The sequence below is a fragment of the Idiotropiscis lumnitzeri genome, chromosome 6, assembly GCF_059441095.1.
Source record: "Idiotropiscis lumnitzeri isolate Australia: NSW breed Sydney's pygmy pipehorse chromosome 6, RoL_Ilum_1.0, whole genome shotgun sequence".
NCBI lineage: Eukaryota > Metazoa > Chordata > Actinopteri > Syngnathiformes > Syngnathidae > Idiotropiscis > Idiotropiscis lumnitzeri.
Genome location: NC_142396.1, coordinates 10,540,570 through 10,563,405, shown reverse-complemented (window position 1 = coordinate 10,563,405; position 22,836 = coordinate 10,540,570). Strand labels below are relative to the sequence as shown.

Below are 22,836 nucleotides of genomic sequence, written 5' to 3'. Positions count from 1 at the left end.
TTAATAGGAAGAAACTCAACAGAATGAAATTCTAGCTGCTGTGCACTGTTCCCTCTAATAACATGACTGCGAAAAGACACACAAAATTATCTCCTATTAGAACAGGAGCACTTAACTAGATTTTTTTTTTAAACAAATAAATATTGCTATCTTAAAAAAAACAAAAAGTTCTTAAAACGAGTCCCTTTATACTACCTACATTGTTGATTGTATTTCTTACTTTAATTCAATGCAACACAATACAACTGTGACTGTGCACTTTTTTTAAAAAAAATGACACGACATAATTTATTGATGTTTGACCCCCAAGTTTGAGAACCACCGCTTTACATTTCCATGCATCAGCACTAACCTATTTGCTCCTCTCTTGATGCAGAGACTCATTTTGTCATCCCCTACCGGATGATGTGTGAGTGGCGCTATCAGGCCTGCGCCAGCCCTTGCGTGCGCACTTGCAGTGACCCAGATGCTACACGCTGCAACTTCCTGCCTCTGTAAGCACACCGCTTCTCATGATGCACACTCGGCTCTATTTGAAAGAGATTTTAACGGCTTGTGGTATATCACAGTGTGGAGGGCTGCTTCCCACGATGTCCCAAGAACATGGTCCTAGATGAGGTCACCAGCAGATGTGTCTACATGGAGGATTGTGAGTTAAGCTTTTAGTGGAACCTCTAAGGGGATTAATTTGGGGATGCTGGGCAAGTGTGTACAGTCTGGAATGGTTGCAATCGCTGCCGTTGTTGTTTTCTGAGCAACCTTTACCACAGGCAATAATGAAAATTTGGCATACATAATATTTCCCAACAACCTTTTTGTCACTTTTACAACTAAAGACAGGGCATTTTCACATTCTTACATATAGGCTATTTAGGACTTCAATGTGCCTAACATACATGTTTTTGGGATGTGGGAGGAAGCCAAAGTGCCTGGAAAAAATATTATGAAGTGGAAATAAAGATAAACACTCTAAACTTTGATGACTAATAACAAAGGCAAATGCAATGGTTGCGTAGATGTGATGTGGATTTCCCCCCTGCCCCCCAAATTTAAAATCTTACAAGCTCAGACGAACTCTAAAACATGCCTGACAGGGGCCCTCAAGGACTGGAGTTGGACAGCCCTGCTTTAAAGAAATGCTAATTGAATATTAACCCAGTAGGGCTCAGGTCTGCGGACTCGGGTCAATTAGTGGAGCCACGGCTTCAAAGCAAGCATGGTGAAACAGCATTTAGCTGTTATGCTGTATCCACGTGGAATAAACTGACAACAGAAGTAAAGTCAACGTGTAAATGATTTTAAATCCAGGTTTAAAACTATGTTGGTTTTTTTTTTCCTCATACCTTTGATTACGGTCTTATAAGCATTGAAATCAATTTCACAGACAGTAATTTCAGACAGCTACTTTTTATTTCTTTGCTTTGATTTTAAATAGCTATTTTATGTTTATAAATGCATTTAATTGTTTTCAATGTTCTTTTACTAAGATACTTTTGTCCTCTCGACTTTGCCTTTGAATGTCTTTAGCTGTTTGTTTGAAAATGGTTTTTGGTGTTGTGCTTTTGGTTGAGCAAAGTACAGTGAGTTGCCTTGTGTGTGAAATGTGCCTTGCTTTCCCTTTTTAGGTGTGACTCTTCCCCCAACTCCCACCCCCTTTGCATTTGTGACTCGGCCTGACGTAACTACTGCACCACCAACAACACATTTAACAATAAGGCGTACAACTAGCACAACCTCGACGAGCACCACTAGTGTCCTCACTACATCTTCCACCACTATGAGGCCATCTACCGTGGCCATTACTTTCAGTCCACCTCCACCAGGGATCCCGACCTCGACAACTCCCTCCACAAGTACACCCATTCATATGCCCCCAACAACCTCGACTGCTCCCACAGGGCCCTCCACATCGCCCTTCATTTCAACTCCAATTCTTTCAGTTACTTCCGCACCATCAACTCCGATGACACCAACTTTCATCTCCCCCGCAACTAGTGCCGTTACCACGACTACTCCTACTCAAACTCAGCCCGCTGACACGGCCGCAATCACTCCTGCGGATGCTTTGACGGTTGCCATGACAACCTCCATGCTAAGTGGAATGAGCACCGAGCCGGTGACTGCAGAAATATTGACATCAAGTCAAGACACCTTTCCGACAAAAGAGGAGGCGTCAACCATGTCTCCATTCTTCATGCCCACAACTCCCTGTACTGTAAGTGTTGCGTCATCTAAAAGCACGGGAATCCACGGTGTGATGTTTTTTTAAGGGATTTTGTTGGATTTGTACATACAAAATAGAGTCACAATCATCCTGAGAATCAAGAAACTAACGCTGAATATTTATTGTCTTTTCCTGTCCTGTCCTATCCTATCCCGTCTTGTTCCATTTGCTACTTGTCACCTATCTTCTTCACAGAAGTGACCCTGTCCTGTCCTATTTGCTAATTATTATGTGCCTTCCTTACAAAGTGTAGTAATGCCTGGCCCACTTCCCTTATCATGTCCTGTCCTGTCCTGTCCTATTTGGTAGTTGTTGTTTCTGTTTGTCATAGAGTGCAGAACTCCCTCACTCACCGTCAGTCTCGTTCCATATTGTGCTGTTTGCTACATGTTGTGTCTTTCCTCACAGTGTATGGCACTGCCTTTCCTATTCACATCTTCAGTACAATAGATCTAGAATAAGATCTCACTCCTCTGTAAAGTAATTTTAGTTTTATGCTGTTATGATGGTATTATTTTTCATAGTTATTTTATGCTCGGTTTTCTCTTTTCTCTTGGTCTGTCATCTCTCCAACGTCGTTCTTTCTGAATGCATTTTCAATTTACATCTCAATACAAACTGCCACTGAACAGAGTATGTCATACTCTTCTTTTCACACCCAATCTCTTCTGCCATGAAATGGTGTACAGATTCACCATACTGCATGAGTGCAACGGAACAGGACAGGGCCCAAAAAAACCCAAACAAACATAAAATTTTTTGTTTGTGTTCGAGTTTTGGTTTACAATTGGGTTCCATTCCTAGGACAATAATATAACCCAATTTTGCATGTACCACCGACTTACACTAACAAAGTAGTAAGGCATAATTTACAGTAATTTCACATACGTCTCTGCTTCATATCCCCACAGCCTCCATACGTATACCGTATTGACGAATGTGCAGAGCTCATTTGTTTCAACGGGCAGCTACTGCTTTACAACGCATCCCTGCATTGCCGCTTGAACACCACCCAACCCCGGTGCAGCCTGCTGGGCCTTCCTGTCCTCATCAACATGGACCCATGCTGCCCACAGTGGCGGTGCCCTTGTAAGCCGCCGCATTGTCACTCTTTGATATACACTGATGGTGCAGATTTAACAAGACAGATGATCAAAAAGGGCTGTTTTGCCAGGTCGTTGCACTATGATGTCTGACCTGCGCGTGATCACGTTTGATGGCAACAATGTGGCCTTGTATGATAACGGCTCCTACATCCTGGTTAAAATGCCAGGAGAGACTATTATTGGCATAGTAGAGAAATGTCCAACTAGCCAGGTAATGCCTGAACATAACACTGATTATACTGTAGACAATATACGACCCACTCCATTCTGTAATTTGGACCATTGAGCAGTCGCATTATCAGGAGTCCTGTAATATTTGTTAAATATTTATTTGCACTAATTTTGCTGATATTCTAGAAAATTGGATAATTAAAATGTAAATATTCATTTTTTTATTGATTTTGGTTTTCATTTTTATTTGCGTCACTCATTATTTTTTGGGTTGTTTTTTTTTTGTAAATAATAGAATACAAATAATAATATAATATAAACAATTTTACATGTACCTGTACATTTTACATTTTATTGAATAACTGTTTTAAAAAAAAAACATCATTTCATAGTCTAGTAACATAGCTAATTCTCACTCAATTGATCTGTAATTTTAATGGTATTTGTTAAAACGGAACAAAAGACGTAGTACACATTTTTTTTCCAGAATTTAATACATTCCCCAGATATCTTAACAGTTGCTCAAAGGTATCACGTATATTAAACATTCGTAAAGCTTTCTGAATTGGGTTATAAAATCTATATTCCTTTGAATATGTTCTCCAAATTTTGAAAAATACATCTATTTATATATTTTCTTTTTTCAAAATGTAGCCTATTTAATTAGTTTCAGCTAGGACATGTAGTTAATCATATGTTCATATTAAAATTTATGTTTTTGGGGACCACCTGTATTATTTTGTTTCTTTTTGTGATCCTTCCAGAGCGTAAACTCAATCAGAAGACCTGTGAGTGGCAAACACATCTTTACGATTGCTATGTTTGATTATTTGTTTGTTGTAAAATGTGCTTTAATTTTCTTTCCCCACAGAGTCCAACGGGTGGAACATCTGGTCTCTGTTTGAAGAAATTAAATATCACGACCTCTTATGACCGTATTCTTATCAATCGACTCGATCGAAAGGTGACCCCGTTTAACTGATTATAAGATTCATTTTATTCCATTGGAATATATTTTTTATTTGACCCTTTATGAAGTATTTTCTCTTGTGTTTAATTAACATCTGTTTGCTTCCCTTTTTGACTTGAACTACAGAAGCAAATGAACTTTTGTACATTATTATCTTTTTATTATTTATTTATTTATTTTTATTTAGGTGACGGTGAACTACAGGCCCACCAGGCTGCCATTGTCCCTCCACTCCTTTCATGTGGAAGACACTGGCGCAATGTATCTTATCAAAACTCCCGGCCATGTCAGCATACAGTGGTACCACAGCACAGGGATCATGGTGCTGCAGTACATTACACCAAACGAAGCATCTGTGCCCACTCGGGGCCTGTGCGGTGAGTGGCAGCATCACAGCCATAGCCTAAACACGAGTTGACATTTGAAGTTGACCCAGTGTGTACCCATCATGACAGGCTGCTGTGACGGCAACCCGGAAAATGACCTGAGGTTGCCCAATGGCACTGTGGTGAGAGAGGTGGGAGACATGATGCTCTTCCTGCAGGCTTGGAGGTTCCCTATGCCTGACGAAAGCGAGCACACTCGCAGGGTCGGAGAAAACTGCACCGTCAGTGACTGCTCCATCTGTCTCTACATGCTCCACCAGAGAGCCTTCACACCATGCCATAGCAAGGTGTGTTTTTTTTAGAAAGCTTGGATTTACCTCTTTGCCTCTTTATAGTCTTCGTCCACTATAATATGACATTAGTTTGAGTGTTTTGCAGGTGCCTCCGGACCAGTTCTGTGACATCATGTGGGCAGGCGATCTGCACTACAAGGATCACCACTGCGACTTCCTGGCGGCTTATGTGGCTGTCTGCTACACACACCAAGTGTGTGTCAACTGGAGACGATCCAATTTTTGCCGTGAGAACACCCACACACAGATACAGTGGTGATTTAAGAGTGCCCTAAGTTGTATGTTTTTTTGAGTTAAGAGCCGTCGTTTGGTCGCATATTTTGGTCCATGTTGCAAGTCAAAATTTGAGGTAAAAATTGAACATTTGAGGTACTGTAATGCCCTTGCATGCTGGCAAGGAGAGCCACAGTCAAACGCAAATACAAAATGAGAACTCTCACAAGGAGCTGCTGTAGGTCCAGACACTCAAAATATTGCTTTTTACTTAGATTTATTCATACTTCAAAACTGAGTGTTATACTGAAAAAGTTCTGGCCTCGTCTTATTTTTCTTAATCAATGACACAACCCCTCGCCCAAAAAAACTTCAAAATGAAATAATGACATTTCGATTAATTTCACTGTGAAAAATATAATTGATTTTGATGAGTAAATTGAGTTACAGTTTGGTCATGGAACAGATTCAACTCATACACTCAAAGCTCATCTCTCCTCTTTCAGCTTTGAGGTGCCCCCCCGGGACGGAGTACCGTCCTTGCGTGAACACCTGCGCCAGCCTCACCTGTCTGAACAGGGACTATTACGAGGAGACCGTGTGCGCCTTTGTCCGGGAGGAGTGTGTTTGCCGTGGCGGGACACTCTTGCATCGCGCCGATTCCCCGCACTGCGTGACTGAGGATCGCTGTGGTGAGTCGCACTGAAAGACAAAAATCCTTTTCTGTCATCTTGGGGAAAAAATTTGATTTGAGAGTGGCATAGTGCACCAGCCTGTTGTTTGTGTACGGCTGCCTCACAACTGCAGCAAGCAAGAAGATGCACCAACACATCTGGCATGTTTTACAAGGCGAGCCTTACTTAGAATGTTTGAGCCAGGTAAATTTGTTCAAACACTGTATATCAAAGCCGCTTCCTCTGTGTTTTGGGGAAGTCTGGAAAGATTAGGAAAAAGCGATAGCAAAGTCACACAGGTTGGAATTAATTTAACTTTTGGTGATCTTAATATCTGGTCCAGTCGTTTTCATAAGGCTTACTACTTTTAGATCTGACACACTTGTCTACAAACATCTTCTTGAATACAGTGTCCCCCCCATTATATTGCAGTTCATCATTTGAGTTCTCGCTCATAACGGCATTTGCATGTAGATAGACACCACAATACCAACAATATTTTCAATAGATTTATGCTTGCAATTTGTTTTTCGTCTTCCAATCTAATTCCAATGTGTTTTAATAAGTTCAAATGTGTATAAATTATGTAGGAGGAGTAAAACCCAAATAAAGACCAATTACAAGTCGGACTGGTTTGTAAACCCTGTGCTAAATGGTGGTGCACTGTACTGCAATTGTAGTTGAAAATAACACAAAACAAACAAAATACCACTTTGCTCATCTGTGAATTTGCATCTGGCTTCTGTAGTGTGCACAGACAATGAAGGGAGGCCCCGGGCCCCTGGCGAGGTGTGGAACAGCTCCGCCCAAGGCTGCTGCCTGCATAAGTGCATGGAGAATGGCTCCGTGCTCGCTGTGGAGCCCGACTGTGGCTTTGTCCCGATGCCGATGTGCGAGAGGCAGGGAGAGTATGTGCTGGATGTGCTGGAGGAAGGTGCCTGCTGTCGCAAGAAGATCTGTGGTTAGTAAAAGTGTGAAGATGACACAGTGACAATTATCATGACAAAAAAAAAACTGTATTGGTTTTCTTATGACTCAAAGCTATTTAAACAGGCATTGGCTTTTAAATGACTTTTTGTCAACTCAAGCATTTTATCTTCAAACCTCAAGGTCTGAAGTCAAGGTTACCTGTACCTCAGAGATAATGATCTGTCTCTGCTTTTTAGCATACTAGCAAACAATGAAAGAAAAATTGAGGGCTTAAGAAATGTAATTGACGAAGAACATGCATTTTAAATGATGATGTTATTTACATCATTAGAGCCGCAAATCATCCTAGGAGACGGGAAACTTGATCAGACTCTTGTCGCACAAAGCAAATTCACATATGAGTTTGGACCGGGGTCGCTCTGTAAAGATGGCTGTATTTTTGTACTTCGCCCCTTTGCGCAAATGAAATGCAATTTAAGTTGCTTATTTTGGCTCTCAATTGCTTCTTCACACAGACACACGTATCACTTATGTGTTTTTTTCTTTTTTTTTTTGTAGTCGCTGTGCTGTCACACTCTGTCTCTCTCTCAACAACCATCTCACCATCTCATTCCATCCAGATTGCAACATGACCATATGTGACAGTGAAGCACCCGCCTGTGACAATGGCGATCGACTGGTGATCGGTTACAGCACCCTCTCCTGTTGCCCGGAGTACAGATGCGGTTAGACAAGCACCATTGGCCCACAATCTATTTAACAGTCTTTGGCCTTAACACTGATTTGTGGCCCCCTTTTTGCAGAGTGTGACCCTGCGGCGTGCCCACCCACCCCTTCCCCTGACTGTAGGGAAGACCAATTTTTAGTGGAGATACGAGGGGAGAAAATGTGCTGCTATTCTTACCTTTGTGGTAAACCAGAGATTTATTCAAACCTTCAAGGCACAATTTGTTTTCGCAATTTAAACCTGTACCCAAGTGTTTTAACATGTCTGTAATGTACTTTTTTTCTATTCTTATTTATTAGATTTATACAAAACTTCCCACACCGTATCGCTTGTCTCGCATCATTGCAACTGGGGCGAGGGCAATAAAGACAATAAAGAGCGTTTTAACTTGTGGAGGCAGGCGTTCTTACATTATACATTGTGTATATACATCAACAAAAACAAATATGACTTTCAACATCCAGTGTTGACAATTGATCCCGTAGGGGATGTGAGTGTTTCAAGTAGTGTAGAGTTGCGTGTCTCTTTATCGTCACACTGATGAGGTGATCAAGTCAAGGGTGGTGGCAATAATTATGTAAAGTAGCCACACTGTGTTGCAATCCTTCCTTACGGACAGATTTTCAGAAATAGGCAGCTCATAAAAAGAAATGTACGCAGTTGTCTAATTTCTCAAATGATGGATGGGTAGGCACTCCAGAGTCACAGAATTCGTATACGGGCAATTAAAAAGTCATTTTTTTCAGAATGCGTCCAATTTAAGGAGCAATGTGACTGTTTACTATATCAACTTAAGGGCTATAACACTGTGTTTTCTCTGCGCAGTGTGTAACTCGTGCATGGAACCTGTTCCAACCTGCTCCCATGGAAAAATCCTGGCTGTGGATCTGAACACCACTCAGAGCTGCTGTCCACAATATCTTTGTGGTGAGCTACGCAGGCATATGGCATAAACGAATAGCCATTATTAAAACATGATTAAAACGTGTTGTTTTTACCTTTGCTAAAGCTGTTCTGATTTTATGAGTGAATTCGTGAATATATATATATATATATATATATATATATAGAATTGTTTCAATGTTAATTCATTTAAAAACCCACTATTAATTTAATTTCATCATAAATAAATGTAATTACTATATGTCAAAAATATATGTTCTATCACATGAACGGAATTTTTTTTTTTTTTTACATAATCGCTGTTCAAGTAATTGCTAATTATAATATTAGTGGTGACTCACCATACAAGCCGCAAACATGCTGCTGTCTTTCTGCTCAAGAGACCCAAAGGAGAAAATGACCCGATCATACATTTGCTGGATCAATGACTACAGCATGTTTAACAACTGCAGTGCACTTTCTTTGTCACTTGAGGGAATACTAGAAGTCATTTGTGATGACATTTTGCTTGCACCTCTGCTGAAGAAATTGCTGGCAGGCTTGTGAAGTGTCATATCTCTCAGGCGGATGCGTCATAATGCACCCGTGCTTTAAAATACAACTGCTTCCACCTTAGGTCGTTTCATTCTATTAATTCACCACAAGATGGCTCTACATTTCTACATACTGTCCCTTTAATGTGTTTGAGACTGTTTGAATTTTGTGTTTCTTTCATACTGTGTTTTTCTTTATTATTATTTCGCATAATCGAATTTCTGTTTTTCATCTCTTCCGTGTGTTATAGTGTGTGATGTCAACAAGTGTCCCAAATTATCCATAAGCTGCCCACCAAGTCGTAGTTTGGTTGAAACCACTCCACCAGGCTATTGCTGTCCGCAGCAACACTGTGGTACATAAATACTTTAATTTCAAGCTAGTTCTTTGTTTTTGTGCCCAAACCTCACACATTATACTTTTGCCTCTGTCCCTCCCAGAATGTCAATGTGAGGACAGTGCTCTCCAAGTGTGCCAGCTTGTAAGTAAGCTGCATTAAAACTCTAAAGCGGGGTTTTGTTCACACCGAGACAGCAGAATCGCTTTAGTCAGGGCTTTTATCTTTTCTCAGGGGGAGGTTCTATTCGAGGTCCCAGACATCAGCAGCAGCGACTGTGGCTGTCCTCAACACGCATGCCGTATGTGGAATACAAGCATGAAGAAGCACAATCAGAGATCCCTGACACCCCACCCACATGCTTATAAAAGTGTTTTTGCTCTTTCCCTGTGGTGTAATTATTGATTTCATGCATCTGTATGCTTGGCTTTAGAGAAAGCAGAGGTGTGTCTTTTCCAAGGGGTGACAGTGCTGGGGCCGGGCCAGTCCCTTGTTCAGTACTTTGAGGCACAGTTGTGCTACACTGTCCATTGCCTGCATCACAGAGATCCAAACACGGGCTTCTACGCTATGGAAATGACGTCGTTCAACTGCTCCCAACAATGCGAACCTGTATGTATACAGCATACATTTTTATTACGTCTGTCTTACAACTTCAGTCAATTTTCATTATTTTTTACAGCGTGTTTATTTGTTATTATTAGTTTTTGTTGTTGTTAAATGCTTTGCTTTAGTTTAGATTTAAATTAGTTTTAGTATTAGTTTTAGATTTTGGGAGTATTTGTTGGCTGCAAGAAAAAAAGGTCACACTAAGTATTGTGTAATAAAGTAAAGTAACCTATAGTTCCCAAATGATTGTTCTTCTCTAGGCCAAACTTTAATACTGAAATAAGTGCATTTTAAATAAACCCCAAAAGCTCATGTATGAAATTTAATTTTAATTGTAGTTGTTTCATAAATTATTGTTAATTATTGTAACATTGGTGCACATATACCAATTTTTAATCATTTAGACACCACACATGTATGTTGTATTACTAAGACTGACCAGTGATAGGCAGCATTGTGCCACACGGCATGTAGGGCTGGTAAATTATTTGCGATTGTAAATATTTAACTGGTTTGACATTTACGATTGTCAAGCCAGATTGTTTTCGAGCTCATCTGGGAGAAAAAAAAACAACTGTGGATAATTGCTGTGGATAATCTTTTTACCTCGCTGAAGTACTTTCTTCCTCTGTCTCAACAGAACCAGGTATATGCATCTTCCACTGACCCTCAGGTGTGCTGCGGCACCTGTAAAAACATTTCCTGCATGTTCACTAACGACAATGGAACAACCGAGCTTTTTCCCGTGAGAGCAAATAGAAACTGAACAAAATGCAATTTTTAAAGGTGAAAATGAGTGCAATGGTTTGTGTGTGTGTGTGTGTGTGTGTGTGTGTGCGCGCAGGCAGGGAGCTCCTGGGTAGAGAACTGCACCCGTTATGACTGCATCGAAACGGCAGTGGGGGCCGTGGTGCTGGCCTCTGGCGTGGTTTGCCCGCCTTTCAATGACACCGAGTGCATTCAGGTAGGGGACCAAGGACAGAGGGTTCTGACTTTATATGAGATGAACGAAGAATATTGGGACACCCTTCTTTCGCGAGTGACAGTAAAACAAAATGGGAGTTTTTGTTCATTAAACCCGAGTGATGGTCCCATAAAGTTGGAAGCATAGAATGGTCCAAAATGTCTCATACAGTTGTAGAAAGTAGAAATGTGGTATCATAGATTACCACAATATAAAATCTACACACAACTGTTCAAATGGCACATTTTGGTCATGTGACAAAATTGCACAACGATACATACATTTAATTTTTCACTATTAATGTGACCTGCAAACCACAGACCTCAACCAACAACTGTAGCAACTGTTCATTAGCCATTTTCTTAATGTTTTCTGTTTTGTTCTTCTGAGCTGGAATACCTTGTCAAAACCAGGATAATTAGTAGATTAAACATAAGTGACAAGTATTTTCTACCTTCAGAATGGCGGTGTGGTTCAGAGCTACGTGGACGGCTGCTGCAGGACATGTGAGTCTGCGTTTAGTCAAGCTTGAGAAGGGTGCGCGCCTTGTTGCCTGACAGCAGATGGGCTTATTGGCTGACGTTTTTTTTTTTTTTGTGGTGGGGTGCGCGGCCTGTTGTAGCAATTGGCGATCAATTCTGATGCTTGGCCTTTTTTCCATTTCCCCACAACCTGCGGCTTTTGTCTGTTGATGAGCAGCCGGAAAAAGTGAACGTTATAATCATCTCTGCATCAATATTGTAATGGTACGCTTCAGGTGATTAGCAGTGGATTGTTTCTTCACCGCTTGCCTGCTTTGACCTTGCAGTTGGTCCACGGTGAGAATGCGAGCTGGCACGGAGATTCTGGTGTTCTTAAGGCATTATGTGATTTGGTTTGCTTTTGTCGGCGAGGTGTGGTAGAGGAAGCAAAATCCAAGTGCATGGGAGCTGCTCTGGGCTTCGTACTCGCTGTACTGTTTCAGTGCTATGTTGAATCCTTGATGTTGTTTTTTTCTTTTAATAATTTTTGTGTTTTCTCGGCGCTTTTTCTTTGCTGTCCTGACGATGCTACCAGGTGCTGGAGTGGGTGTTTTACCCCTTACCGTTAACCCCGTAACCCCCACTGGTAGTACTAACTGTGACACAGGTATGTGCTGCTTGATATAAGATGATGAGGCCTGATCCAACTGATTGACTTGCAATTATCTCCCATTCAATCCTCACTGTAGCCGAGAGCAGTTGCACCCCACCAATAAAATACCTGCTGCTGGGCAACAAAGCATCCAGCTCAATAGTCCTCACTGGGTCTCTAATAGAATGCGTGTGCGTGTGTGTGCGTGTGGGGGTGGGGGGGTGTGTGTGGGGGGGTGCATGTGCATGTGTATTAATGCGTTTTTCATCATCATTTGTGTCAATGATAACTGAAACTTGTCACAATCAGAAGGAGGTTTGATGTGGTGCAGGCGGACCCAAACGCAGGGAAGTAGGGAGACGAGAATGAAGAAACTTAAATAAACAAAAAGGCAAACAAGGCAGACAGATAAACAGTGTAAAACAACATGGATAAAGTAACAAATCAAACATTAGCAAAGGAATTTAGACCAGACTATGACATAGACTGTGAACAACAAAACAAGATGAGGCACAGACGGCAGACAGTTGACAGTAGAAAATGGTTGGATAAGGACCGAACGGAACCAGGCAATTAAATACAAACACTTTGACGAGACCATTTGTAGTTTTTTGGTTGATTATATATTTAAATATTTGCGCTCCATATGAATAATTTTAATTGAATGCTTACACATTGTTTCGGTTGTATTTGATGTTTTATTTTATTGTAATTTTTACTGAATGTTCATTTATTAAGAATATTTAAGTATCTAGGCTTTGTAAAGTTGTCCTACTTTTGGGCTGGTGGAAAGGGGCACCTAACGGTGCAAAAGTGTGGTGTTGACGTGAAAATAATTTGGAACACAAGCAGGCCATGGAGCAACTACTTTTCAAACCGTGCGATCGACCTTTGCACGTTTACTGTGATGAAATTCAATACAAGAGCCGAATCAAACCTATTTAAACACAATTAATAGTTTTGGTTCATAGATTCTATGAATTAGAATATCGTGTTCACTTTTTTCAGTAGTGAAAATCATGTTACACTATATAAATTCATTGTTTTCATCATCATCTTTCACTCAGTACTTCACTGTAGTTGGTCAGTATTACCGCACTATTGAACACTTTGATACTTTTAAATGACTCTCGGAAATGTTGTTTCTAAGTTAATATTTTGTCCGTGTCCCGGCTTGTCTGCTACAGTACTCACCCTGCTCCAACTACCACCCACAAATTCCTTGTGTGTTTAACCATACCAAACCGCAAATTCACCACCTCGAGAAATACAAAAGACAGTGCTACCATAACTTACAAATTGAATTTATTCAGTGATCAAGCTCGTAACTAAATTGTCTATCAAATCAATTTTCCCCACTCAAATGAAGCGAAATGCCATTGATACATTCCTGCCACCCAAAAAAGAAGTACATTTTTGTGACGGGGTTTTGATCAAGAAAAATAGCACTGGATTGTCATGTTGTATGTGTGGCTTTAAGGCCTAATGTAGCTTCTTTTGTGTGTTTTCATTTTCTATATGACTTTAATGCTGTTTAATAAATGCCTCAACAGACTCAACTTGTGACAAAGACTTACCAATTTATGTATTCTGGTGAAAATAGTACTTATGGGGTGCCAAGCATAACTTCACCCTCCCTAAAACTCACTCAGTAGTCCCCCCGAAAATTTGACATGAATTTTGCTGAACATGTCTATTATAACACTGCAAACGAAAAAGTTTCATGCCTGAAACTTAAGAGGAAGTCTGCCATTTTGTTTTGAAGCAACCATTGGGGGGCAATTCCAGGGCTTGTGCGTACTTTGACGAAGCCCTCCTCGGGAATTCATCCACAAGAGCTCTAATCAGAAAGAAATATCCGAGATAGAAAAGTAATGCTACATTGTTTTTTTTTTTTATAAAACTTTTTGCCTACACCATCTGCATGGGCAGAGCATGCGTGGCGTCAAAGTTTGATGATGATTTCGAGCATTGAAAATCGAGGGACTGTTCATCAATGATCGTAACTTTAATTTTCCCGATAAAGGTATAATTTTTGATACAGCTCTTATATTGGATTAGATTCGACCGTACAGATGCACCCCAGCCCCCCCAATAAGTGTCTTCAAGTGATTTGTGGTTTTCTGTGAACATGAGTACAGGCAAAGAGGACGGTAAGACATGCAAGCGAGTGGCCATCCGGACCACCATACGTAAAGATGACTGCAGGAGCAACACACCTGTAAGAAAACTCACATGGCCCATCCCAATGCAGTGTTTTCCGGTTATATCACGCATCATTTTTCAGACCTTCGCTATATTTTGCAGTACTTTCCATACTCTACCCCGGCCTCATTACAGGTGACAGTCTTCTCCTGTGACGGCAAATGTCCGTCAGCCACCATCTTCAACTTCAATATCAACAGTCACGCCAGGTTCTGCAAGTGCTGCCGCGAGAATGGACTGCAGTCGCGCTCGGTGACGCTCTACTGCACACGTAATGCCACCAGCGTGGAGTACCGCTTTCAAGAGCCCCTGGACTGTACTTGCCAGTGGAACTAAATGAAAGGAAATCACAGAGGGCTCAAAGATTTGTGACGTGCGAATGACATAATACATTGAAGTATTTGATTTTGTACAGCACAGATGAAGGTAATGCAATGCTTCAAACGGGACATATTTTGGAAAATTGACTTTTTAATTGCTTGGATACAAATAGTTAGGACTCTGTACCTTCGCACCAATCAAATGTAATTAAACAACTGAGTAAAACCTTTGCTTGAGGCTTTTTCCTTAAAGGTTGTTTTCCTTGCTTTCATTGCCAAGTGCTTCCTTGTCTGGTTTTCAGTTATGAGGTTAATGGTGACAAACGGGATGCGGGATGGTGCCAAAAAATGGACGGATTTCAGCAAGACTCAAAGTAAGGCATGAAAAGTGTAGGTCTTGATACTTGGGTGATTATGATGAAACCAAGGAACTGTTTTATAGTGTTAAAAATGCATAATATGTCTCATTTAAAACAAAATACATGCACGTACTGAAACTAGCTGTGCCAATACTTTCAACCTATATGTTCCATCTGCTTAATTCTGACAACTTGTCATTTTAAACCCAAAAATGTTTAAAAAATACATGTTTACATAGGTGTTTGTCCTGTGTTTTAACATGAGTTTTTTTTTTTTAAATCAATATAAATACAGTACTTAAAACAATCTCTCTCCAATTTCTTACTCATGCATCAGAGGAGGCGAATAAAAGCTTTAAATGTGTTTTTGTCTGAATTGTTACTTTGCCGCAGTGGTTATTTCAGGGTGCATTTACACTGTAGGTCCAAGTGCCCAATTAGGATTTAATGCCTTTATCCGTCTTCCAAGTACATCTCAAGGGATATATCCAGTATGGCTGTGTTTCCTCTGATGGAATGAAACAAACAAACTCAAATTGCACTTGATAATGCCACAAGCATCAACAGTGGGCAGTGACAACGCGAAGGTAAGCAATAATTCATAATACGAACATCAATCTCTGCATAGTGTTGAGTTGACCTTGTGTACAACAAAAGCAGAGTACATTGAAACGGTCTATCGTTTTCTGTTATTGAGTCTTTTTTTATGTTGGCCTCAGCTTGGCAGATCTTCGATTTATAGTCCCTATTTAGCATGCAAAACATTTAAATTGTATCACTTAAACCATCTAGCATGAATCCAGCCTGGAGTCTCTTTGAGCAAACAACCCGATTCAGCATGAGTAATATTTATGTCCAAGAGGTTGTTGTCTTTGTGGGAAGCACATTTCCATAACCCAACTTCTCATTGGGCTTGCGTCTCTGTGAGGCTGTGACTTTTCATCCTTTTGCATTCTTGTCATTCCTCTTGGTCAAGTGGGCTCGCCACACCCGTTAGCCCATCTCAGATTATAGTAACAATTCGAGCTCGCTGTACATGTTGGTGTTTTGCATGAGAAAATGATGGGTCTTCTAACAAACATGGTCACATACTTAACATCTTACACACAAAGGGAGAAGCGACAGTGGCACTGAATGTGCCACTTTTTGTGTATAAATATATATATAAATATATAAATATATATATATATATATAGAGAGAGAGAGAGAGAGCGAGAGAGAATTTTGTTGACAATTTTCTTTCCTTGTTGTGTGTCGGACAACTTTACAAAACTTGTATTTAAATTGCTTCAGCCATATCTTCCCACCGTTCCTGCCCTTGTAGAGTTTGGCCCTGAGTTGTTGTGGCAAAGTGCTCTTAACCCAACATAGAAGCCAGAACAAAGTGGGCTGAACTCTCTCACACACACTCACTCACACACACACACACGCACACCCCTATCATCATGCAACTTTCTAGGGTTGGTCGAAGCTCCAGTGACACAAATAGTAGTTCTACTCTTGAGACTTTCCTTTGCCCATTCCCGATGTTTACACGCTGCTGTTTTGGGGGTTTCTCTTTGAGCCTGCTGACACACACACACACACACACACACACACCCCTTCACACAATATTGTCACCACGGACTGCATGTTAGAGCTGTGAAAACTCTTTCGATGGGTGCAACAGAGCATCTTTGGTTGTTTGCCAGTTTCTTCCAGGTAAGGTTGTTGTTTTTATTCACCTACTTCAAGCACAGGCGTGACTTTTCTCTTTCTCAGGTGGTCTCGCTTGCCTGTGAGCAGCCTTCAAAACGCGTGGAGCTTGACCTCTTGTTCCCCTCCTTCCCTTCGGTGAAAAGTCTAGACAGCCTTACAGTGACATGCAAAACAGCAAGAAAGGGCCTGGTAGGAAGTTTGCATTTTTTTTTCATTGAGAGCTACAATAAAGTGCAATCTTTGCAGGTATATGTGGAGCCTGTTGATGCCTTGGCTTGCCGCCCTGACTGCAAGATCTCATTGCAGCTAGTAGAGGAATCAGAGGGCTACAGTGTCACATTGACAGCCTTTAGGAAATATGTCAAACTTGAGGAAAAAAACTTTCATTATGGTGAGTTTTTAGCCTCAACTGGAATAGTATGTGTCAACTTGACTTAAAGTTTACAGTTCAGTTACTAGAGGTAAGCATTTTGCAAAATTTTGCTGGTCTGTCATTTGTCTTCCGTCTGCAGCGAGGGTACCCGTCCATCATTTGTCAGTCCGTCAGAATTCCATCAGTCTGACGGAATTCCCAATTCTGCACATTTGATTGGAATTTTGAAATGGTCGTACAAATATAAATTGAATGTACAAAAATTGCATTTTCATTGTAATGTATTCCAGCTTGAAGTGAAATTGTATTTGATCAACCCTTTCCCTTTTTATTAATTATCTTGTGTGTTGTATGTGTGTGATTTAGTCCTTTGATTATTTATTAAGTTAGTCCTATTTATAGGATGTTCTCTTCCTTTTTAAAGCAAGATTAAATGTTTTAGTTATTTTGCATACTTGTTATTTACATAATTTTTTAATTAAAAACATTTGGACAGTCTTCACTTTACTTATTAACAATATTGTAATTAAAGCTGTTATTTTTTTTCTTGCTTTTTCAAATTTTAGGATGTTATCATATTTGTTTTTTTTTCCTGTTATACTTTTATAGTTGGCCATAATGTCCTTTGTTACTGTACCTCACCCGAACTCTGCCTCTATTGTCAGCTAATCATCAGTCATATTTCATAATTTTTTTAATCATCAATTATGTTTTGTATATTCAAATGTATGCAATTAATTTGTTTATTTTACCCTTTCTTCGACTTTTGTGCTCCAGTTCCTGCCTCCCTGCCCTCCTTCCATGTGTCCACCAGCACCACCACCGCCGTACTCACTTGGAAACTGCCTCAAGACCAAAGTCTTTCATTGTGGAGTTTATACAATGTACAGACTGGATCTCGGACGCACGTCTTTAACGTGGATTCGTCAGAGTCATCATACACGGCGAAGGGTCTCCATCCTGGCACGCTTTTCAAGTCCAACCTTGTGGTCACCACTTTTCTAAAACACCTCAATATCACATTGAGACAAAGACTGAGCATCCATCTTGAGACAGGTACAGTGCTAGCTAACAAAGGCATCGCCTACCACTTTATTAGTCAGAAAAAAATAATTTAATGCAAAAATTTCACACTGATTTCAAAATTTCAGTATACAGTGAACCCCTTTGGATAGCTCCAAAAAATATTTGGTCTCACAAGTTGAGGAAACATCGTTTTAAAAGTTACATAATTAATAGCGGACTAATGTTCATGCTTTCAGCTCACTGCCATGCAGACTGGCTGGCCAATGGGAGAAGCTGTTACACTCTAAGCAGGACAGCGTTGGCCCGGAAGGATGCTGAGCGCGTTTGCCAAAAACATGCCGCTGGAAGTCATCTGGCTGAGCTGAAGACGAAGGAAGATTTGCATTTTGTGTCTTCTCATCTGCAGAAACACGACGCTTGGTTACTAATGTGGACGAAACTCACTGACAAGCAGGTAGGCCGACGTATATCGCTGGAGCTTTAAGGTTTCATGGGTTTGTCCCTGGGGTGATGATCTACTGCACAAGGCCAATGTGCCAAATACACATAATTTTAAAGGGGAAGTCAAGTCAAAACTGCTCTTTACAATAAGTTCCACACCCAAGTGTCGAAGCACTGTATTCTGATTAATTTGCAGAATATAAATGAAGCATATAAATCCGCCCGTTTTTGTCCATCTCTGGCTGCTGCCATTTTGTCTCGTACAGCCACTTGCTGTCGCCAGAAAATGACATCAGAGTGCCTAAGGGGTTCAACTTGCAAACATCACCAAACCCCGAAAACAGCCTTTACCGTCGTTACCTGAGCTTTTGTGACTTTGTGACTGTGATTTCTTGTTCAGGTAACAGCAAGTGGCAGTACAAGGCAAAATGGCAGCGCCATGCATGGCGTAGGCCAGGGTTCTTCACTCCTGTTCCTTCCTGCTGTCCTTCCTGTTTTCCATCTCTCCTTGATGCAACACACCTGATTCAAATGATCAGGATCATTATCCAGCTTCTGCAGACCTGATTATGTGATCATCTGAATCAGATGTGTTGCAAACAGGGAAAAATGGAAAACAGGCAGCACATCGAGGAACAGAATTGATGACCCCTGCGGCTGCTTTTTTTTTTTTTTTCATACTGTATGCAATGCTTTGGCATTGAATTGTTCCAAATCTCATCACTTTCTTTTTTTCTTTAATAATAATATAATGTCACTTTTCCCCCCGCAGAACGAGGGACAACTCCGGTCCGATGGATTTAACCTTTCCAGCACGAGGATGTCATTAGCGGTAATCAATCGGACGGACTGTTTTGCCCTTCAGAGGAACACCACGGGACCGGGATACTTCCTGACTACATTTTTGTGTCAGATGCCCTTACCTTTCATCTGCCAGTATCAAAGTAAATACTCTCTTAAAGGGGCACAGGGGTGTCCTTGCTTTATTTTGGAGCTTCACAATTCAAATTTGTACATACATCAAACCACGTTGTATTCGATCTATCCTATGTTAGCGCACTACAGTAATATAGGGAGTGAGCCATGTCGTAAATAGCATGAAAACATTATTAATTGATACGCCACCCAAAACATTGAAAATTTCTGTAGTTATTTCCATTTCTTATGATAATAGTCTAAATTGTGGCTGTCCAAACTACAGAAGCCATTTTCAGCCATCATCCATTTTTTGGCAGCATATACTAAAAATACCATTCGATCCCGCCTTTGTGTTATTTAAAAAAAAAATGGGGTTGACGTGATTGTGTTTCTGCGTTACAGACATCCTATTAATGTGAACATTGAGACAAATTACAAAATTGGACAATCTTGTTTTTCACAGGATAGCGACAAAATGCAAATTTGTAATTAGTAAAGATGGGAGAGAGTCATAATTGCAAAAATAGACTCTTTTACAAAAGCATGTCACTGCATTGTGATCGAGGCTCCTGGGATCTGTTAGCATGCAAAATTTAAACTTCAAAATAAAAATAACATTTTGACTCCTTCACAGTCCCTTCAGTGCCATCCACGTTCACGTTTGATCTTATGCAAGTGACTGAGCGTCAAGTGGAGCTTCACTGGAGTGATTTGCCAACCCTGAACTTACAGACCGACGGCCCGTCCTTTGAGATCTTCCTCCATTATCAATGTGAAGTCGCAGGAGAGCAAACTAGGTGGCCAGAGAGCCGCTTCAAAAAACCTGTTAGGGTCCCTGTCTCCTTGGCTTCTAGAGGGGTAACCGTCACAGGTTTGTCTCCGGGGAGCGTGTACTCCTTTACGCTTCAGGCATCTCACCCTGCCGGCGCCACTTGGACCTTGGGACAGACAAGGGAAGCCTACACAAGTAAGTCAAGGAGCAGACTAACAAATTGTCAAGCCAGCTGGAATGTCACTTCTATGCAACGAGCCATTTGAGCATTTATTCACTGTCTTTGATATTCATCTGAAGGTCTGTGTAGTAATATGCTCTTTGTCCTCACTCTTAGAGCAATTCAGCGCACTACTAGAACTGTCTTACTATTAATGTTTTTTTCACATCATGACATTTGTACTCACTTGACACTCACTTCTAAATACTGTGGTTTTTCAAAGACGTTATTATTATATTATTGTAATGCTTTTGTTCGCTTTCATTTAAAATGAAATGTATTTTTTTTTCTCCGATGGGGTGAGGTTGGTCCGGCCCCTCTGTCAAATTTTAGAACCCATTGTGGCCCGCCAATCAAAAAGTTTGCCCACCCCTGCCTTAATGGCTTCCCATATGGTTCTCTTCCTCATTCCAGAACCTTCTCCTCCACAAAACATCACAGCTGGGCTCAGAACGGAGACACAGCTTCATCTTCACTGGATCCTGTCAGACTTTCAGTACAAGGCAGGATGGCGATTTGTCATCCGTTATAAGGACTTGACTTCGAGTGGGGGGGGGATGGTTCGGATGGCCAACATCTCCAGGTCTTCAGTTCGCAGTGGCTTATTCTCTGCTCTGATTGGAGGCCTGGAGGCCGAGAGGAAGTACAGCGTTGAGGTACGCACGGTCACGCAATATGGGATGGAGAGCTGTGAGCAGCCGCCTCTGACTGTAGAAACAGGTTTGTTGTTTTTTTTGTTCCATTTGTCTTGATAACCTAGAAAGATGTCAATGAACGCTACGAGCAGCGACACGTGGGCCCGTGCTTCCTCTAATTCATGATAAACCAGATTTGTTTTTTTTTTGGGCCAAGTATGATGACAGATATTTGTCTCCCGTAGTTGGAGTCACACAGTATGTAGTATAGAAGTGTGATTCACCCACCACTACTGGTACAGAAAATATCTATTTCATAGTGGTATTTAAATTTCTCACATTTGCATTTACAGTTATCTTTAAGAATGGTGTGTTTTTATAATAATTTGAGGTACGTTTTTAAATTACCTTTTATGTGCAATTTAATTTCTACTGAAGAATTATTTAAGTTGTTGTTTTTTTTTCTTCTTTTTTTACTCCTACTCCTATATGTAAGCAAATCTAACATAACTGTGAATAATTTTACACTCGCTTACAATAATATTACACATAATTTTTGGGAATAAAACTTGTGGCTCATTTTTGATGAACACCTGGGCTTCTGCTCCCATATTTTAATATTGGATCAAAATGGTGGCACTTGAAAAATGTATTATGTTCCAAATAAATCGAGGTTAAATATTTTGGCGAAAAAAACAAGGTATATGTGGCACACACACAACAGTGCTGATCACCAAAACAGCAACATGCTTACCATACCTACTGTGAAGCATGATGGTGGCAACATCATGCTTTAGTGCAGGTGGAATGGCGACCTAAGATAAGGTGGAAGGATTTATGAACAGCTTGAAATCGCAATAAGCAATCAAACCTTCAGTCTTCTGATAGAAAGGGAAAAAAACAGCCTACTAGAACATCATTTATTCCTGGGGTATTCAGAGGCAATTTTAAATGTGGCACGTGTTTGCTGTCCTGCATTTAACATGTGATCAATTCTTAACAAAGCCATATCTAACACTCTGTACGGGTGTGCACGTACACTTGTTTATTTTCACTTGCCCTTTCGAAAAGACCGTAAAAAATACGTTCTACATTCATGGTGGGAATAAAATGAGATGATTTATCACTGTCTTATTTTTTTTTATATAAAAAAAATTACATTTGAACAAGGGTGAGCTCCTTTTTTTTTTATGATTCAATGAAAACGTTTAAATTCAAAGTGATCATTGATGCTGTCACTATGTTATCTCATCTCCAGTCCCCGAGGCGCAGCGAGAATTGTCACTGATGGGAAAAGCGGCAGCGTCTGTGTTTGTCACCTGGGGCCCCCCACCAAGGATGGGTGGATGCTCACAAAGTGGCACATCCATCAAGCACCACTTGATGATGTCATCTACCGGACACAAAAAATAGTCTTCCTTCACATTTGCGTCACATTCTGGGCTCCCCTGTTAGTTACTAAGCAACCGCTGTCAGCACATGACAGATTGAGTTTCCAACCGTTTAAAGATGTATGATCCCTGTAGAGGCCCGGCCAGGAAGAATGACCAAGCGTGCTTCAACATGCTGTCCCTGAATGTGACTGCGACTTTATTATCTTGCGTGGACGTGTGGGTCTTTCTTAGCTTGTTTTTGGCCTCCCGTGCGCACACCAAGATCACAAACAGCGATAATTGTTCAAGGTACCAGCCACCTGGTCTGGGACTTGATCCCTG

The 22,836-nt window shown here is 40.8% G+C and overlaps 1 protein-coding gene and 1 long non-coding RNA gene across 2 annotated transcripts in view; one reads left to right on the top strand and one right to left on the bottom strand.

The window, feature by feature from the left end:
• The window catches only part of otogl (otogelin-like), a 34,111-nt gene extending 19,212 nt beyond the window's left edge, over positions 1-14,899 (top strand). Inside the window, exons 34-57 of the mRNA XM_088297436.1 lie at positions 377-494; positions 570-649; positions 1,626-2,215; positions 3,136-3,313; positions 3,399-3,541; positions 4,266-4,289; positions 4,373-4,465; positions 4,659-4,848; positions 4,927-5,144; positions 5,236-5,377; positions 5,870-6,055; positions 6,786-6,998; positions 7,588-7,692; positions 7,771-7,878; positions 8,520-8,621; positions 9,382-9,486; positions 9,572-9,612; positions 9,703-9,769; positions 9,902-10,080; positions 10,718-10,822; positions 10,922-11,041; positions 11,502-11,547; positions 14,296-14,375; positions 14,495-14,899. Coding sequence (XP_088153562.1) covers positions 377-494; positions 570-649; positions 1,626-2,215; positions 3,136-3,313; positions 3,399-3,541; positions 4,266-4,289; positions 4,373-4,465; positions 4,659-4,848; positions 4,927-5,144; positions 5,236-5,377; positions 5,870-6,055; positions 6,786-6,998; positions 7,588-7,692; positions 7,771-7,878; positions 8,520-8,621; positions 9,382-9,486; positions 9,572-9,612; positions 9,703-9,769; positions 9,902-10,080; positions 10,718-10,822; positions 10,922-11,041; positions 11,502-11,547; positions 14,296-14,375; positions 14,495-14,695 — 3,434 coding nt within the window. The 3' untranslated portion in view covers positions 14,696-14,899. The remainder of the gene's footprint in view (positions 1-376; positions 495-569; positions 650-1,625; positions 2,216-3,135; positions 3,314-3,398; positions 3,542-4,265; positions 4,290-4,372; positions 4,466-4,658; positions 4,849-4,926; positions 5,145-5,235; positions 5,378-5,869; positions 6,056-6,785; positions 6,999-7,587; positions 7,693-7,770; positions 7,879-8,519; positions 8,622-9,381; positions 9,487-9,571; positions 9,613-9,702; positions 9,770-9,901; positions 10,081-10,717; positions 10,823-10,921; positions 11,042-11,501; positions 11,548-14,295; positions 14,376-14,494) is intronic.
• On the bottom strand, positions 5,841-11,580 carry LOC148335203 (uncharacterized). Its single transcript, XR_015843986.1, has 4 exons — positions 11,496-11,580; positions 10,684-10,764; positions 6,747-6,993; positions 5,841-6,065 (listed from the first exon to the last, which is right to left on the bottom strand). It is a non-coding gene; the product is annotated as an uncharacterized LOC148335203 (long non-coding RNA).
• Positions 14,900-22,836: the final 7,937 nt, after the last annotated feature.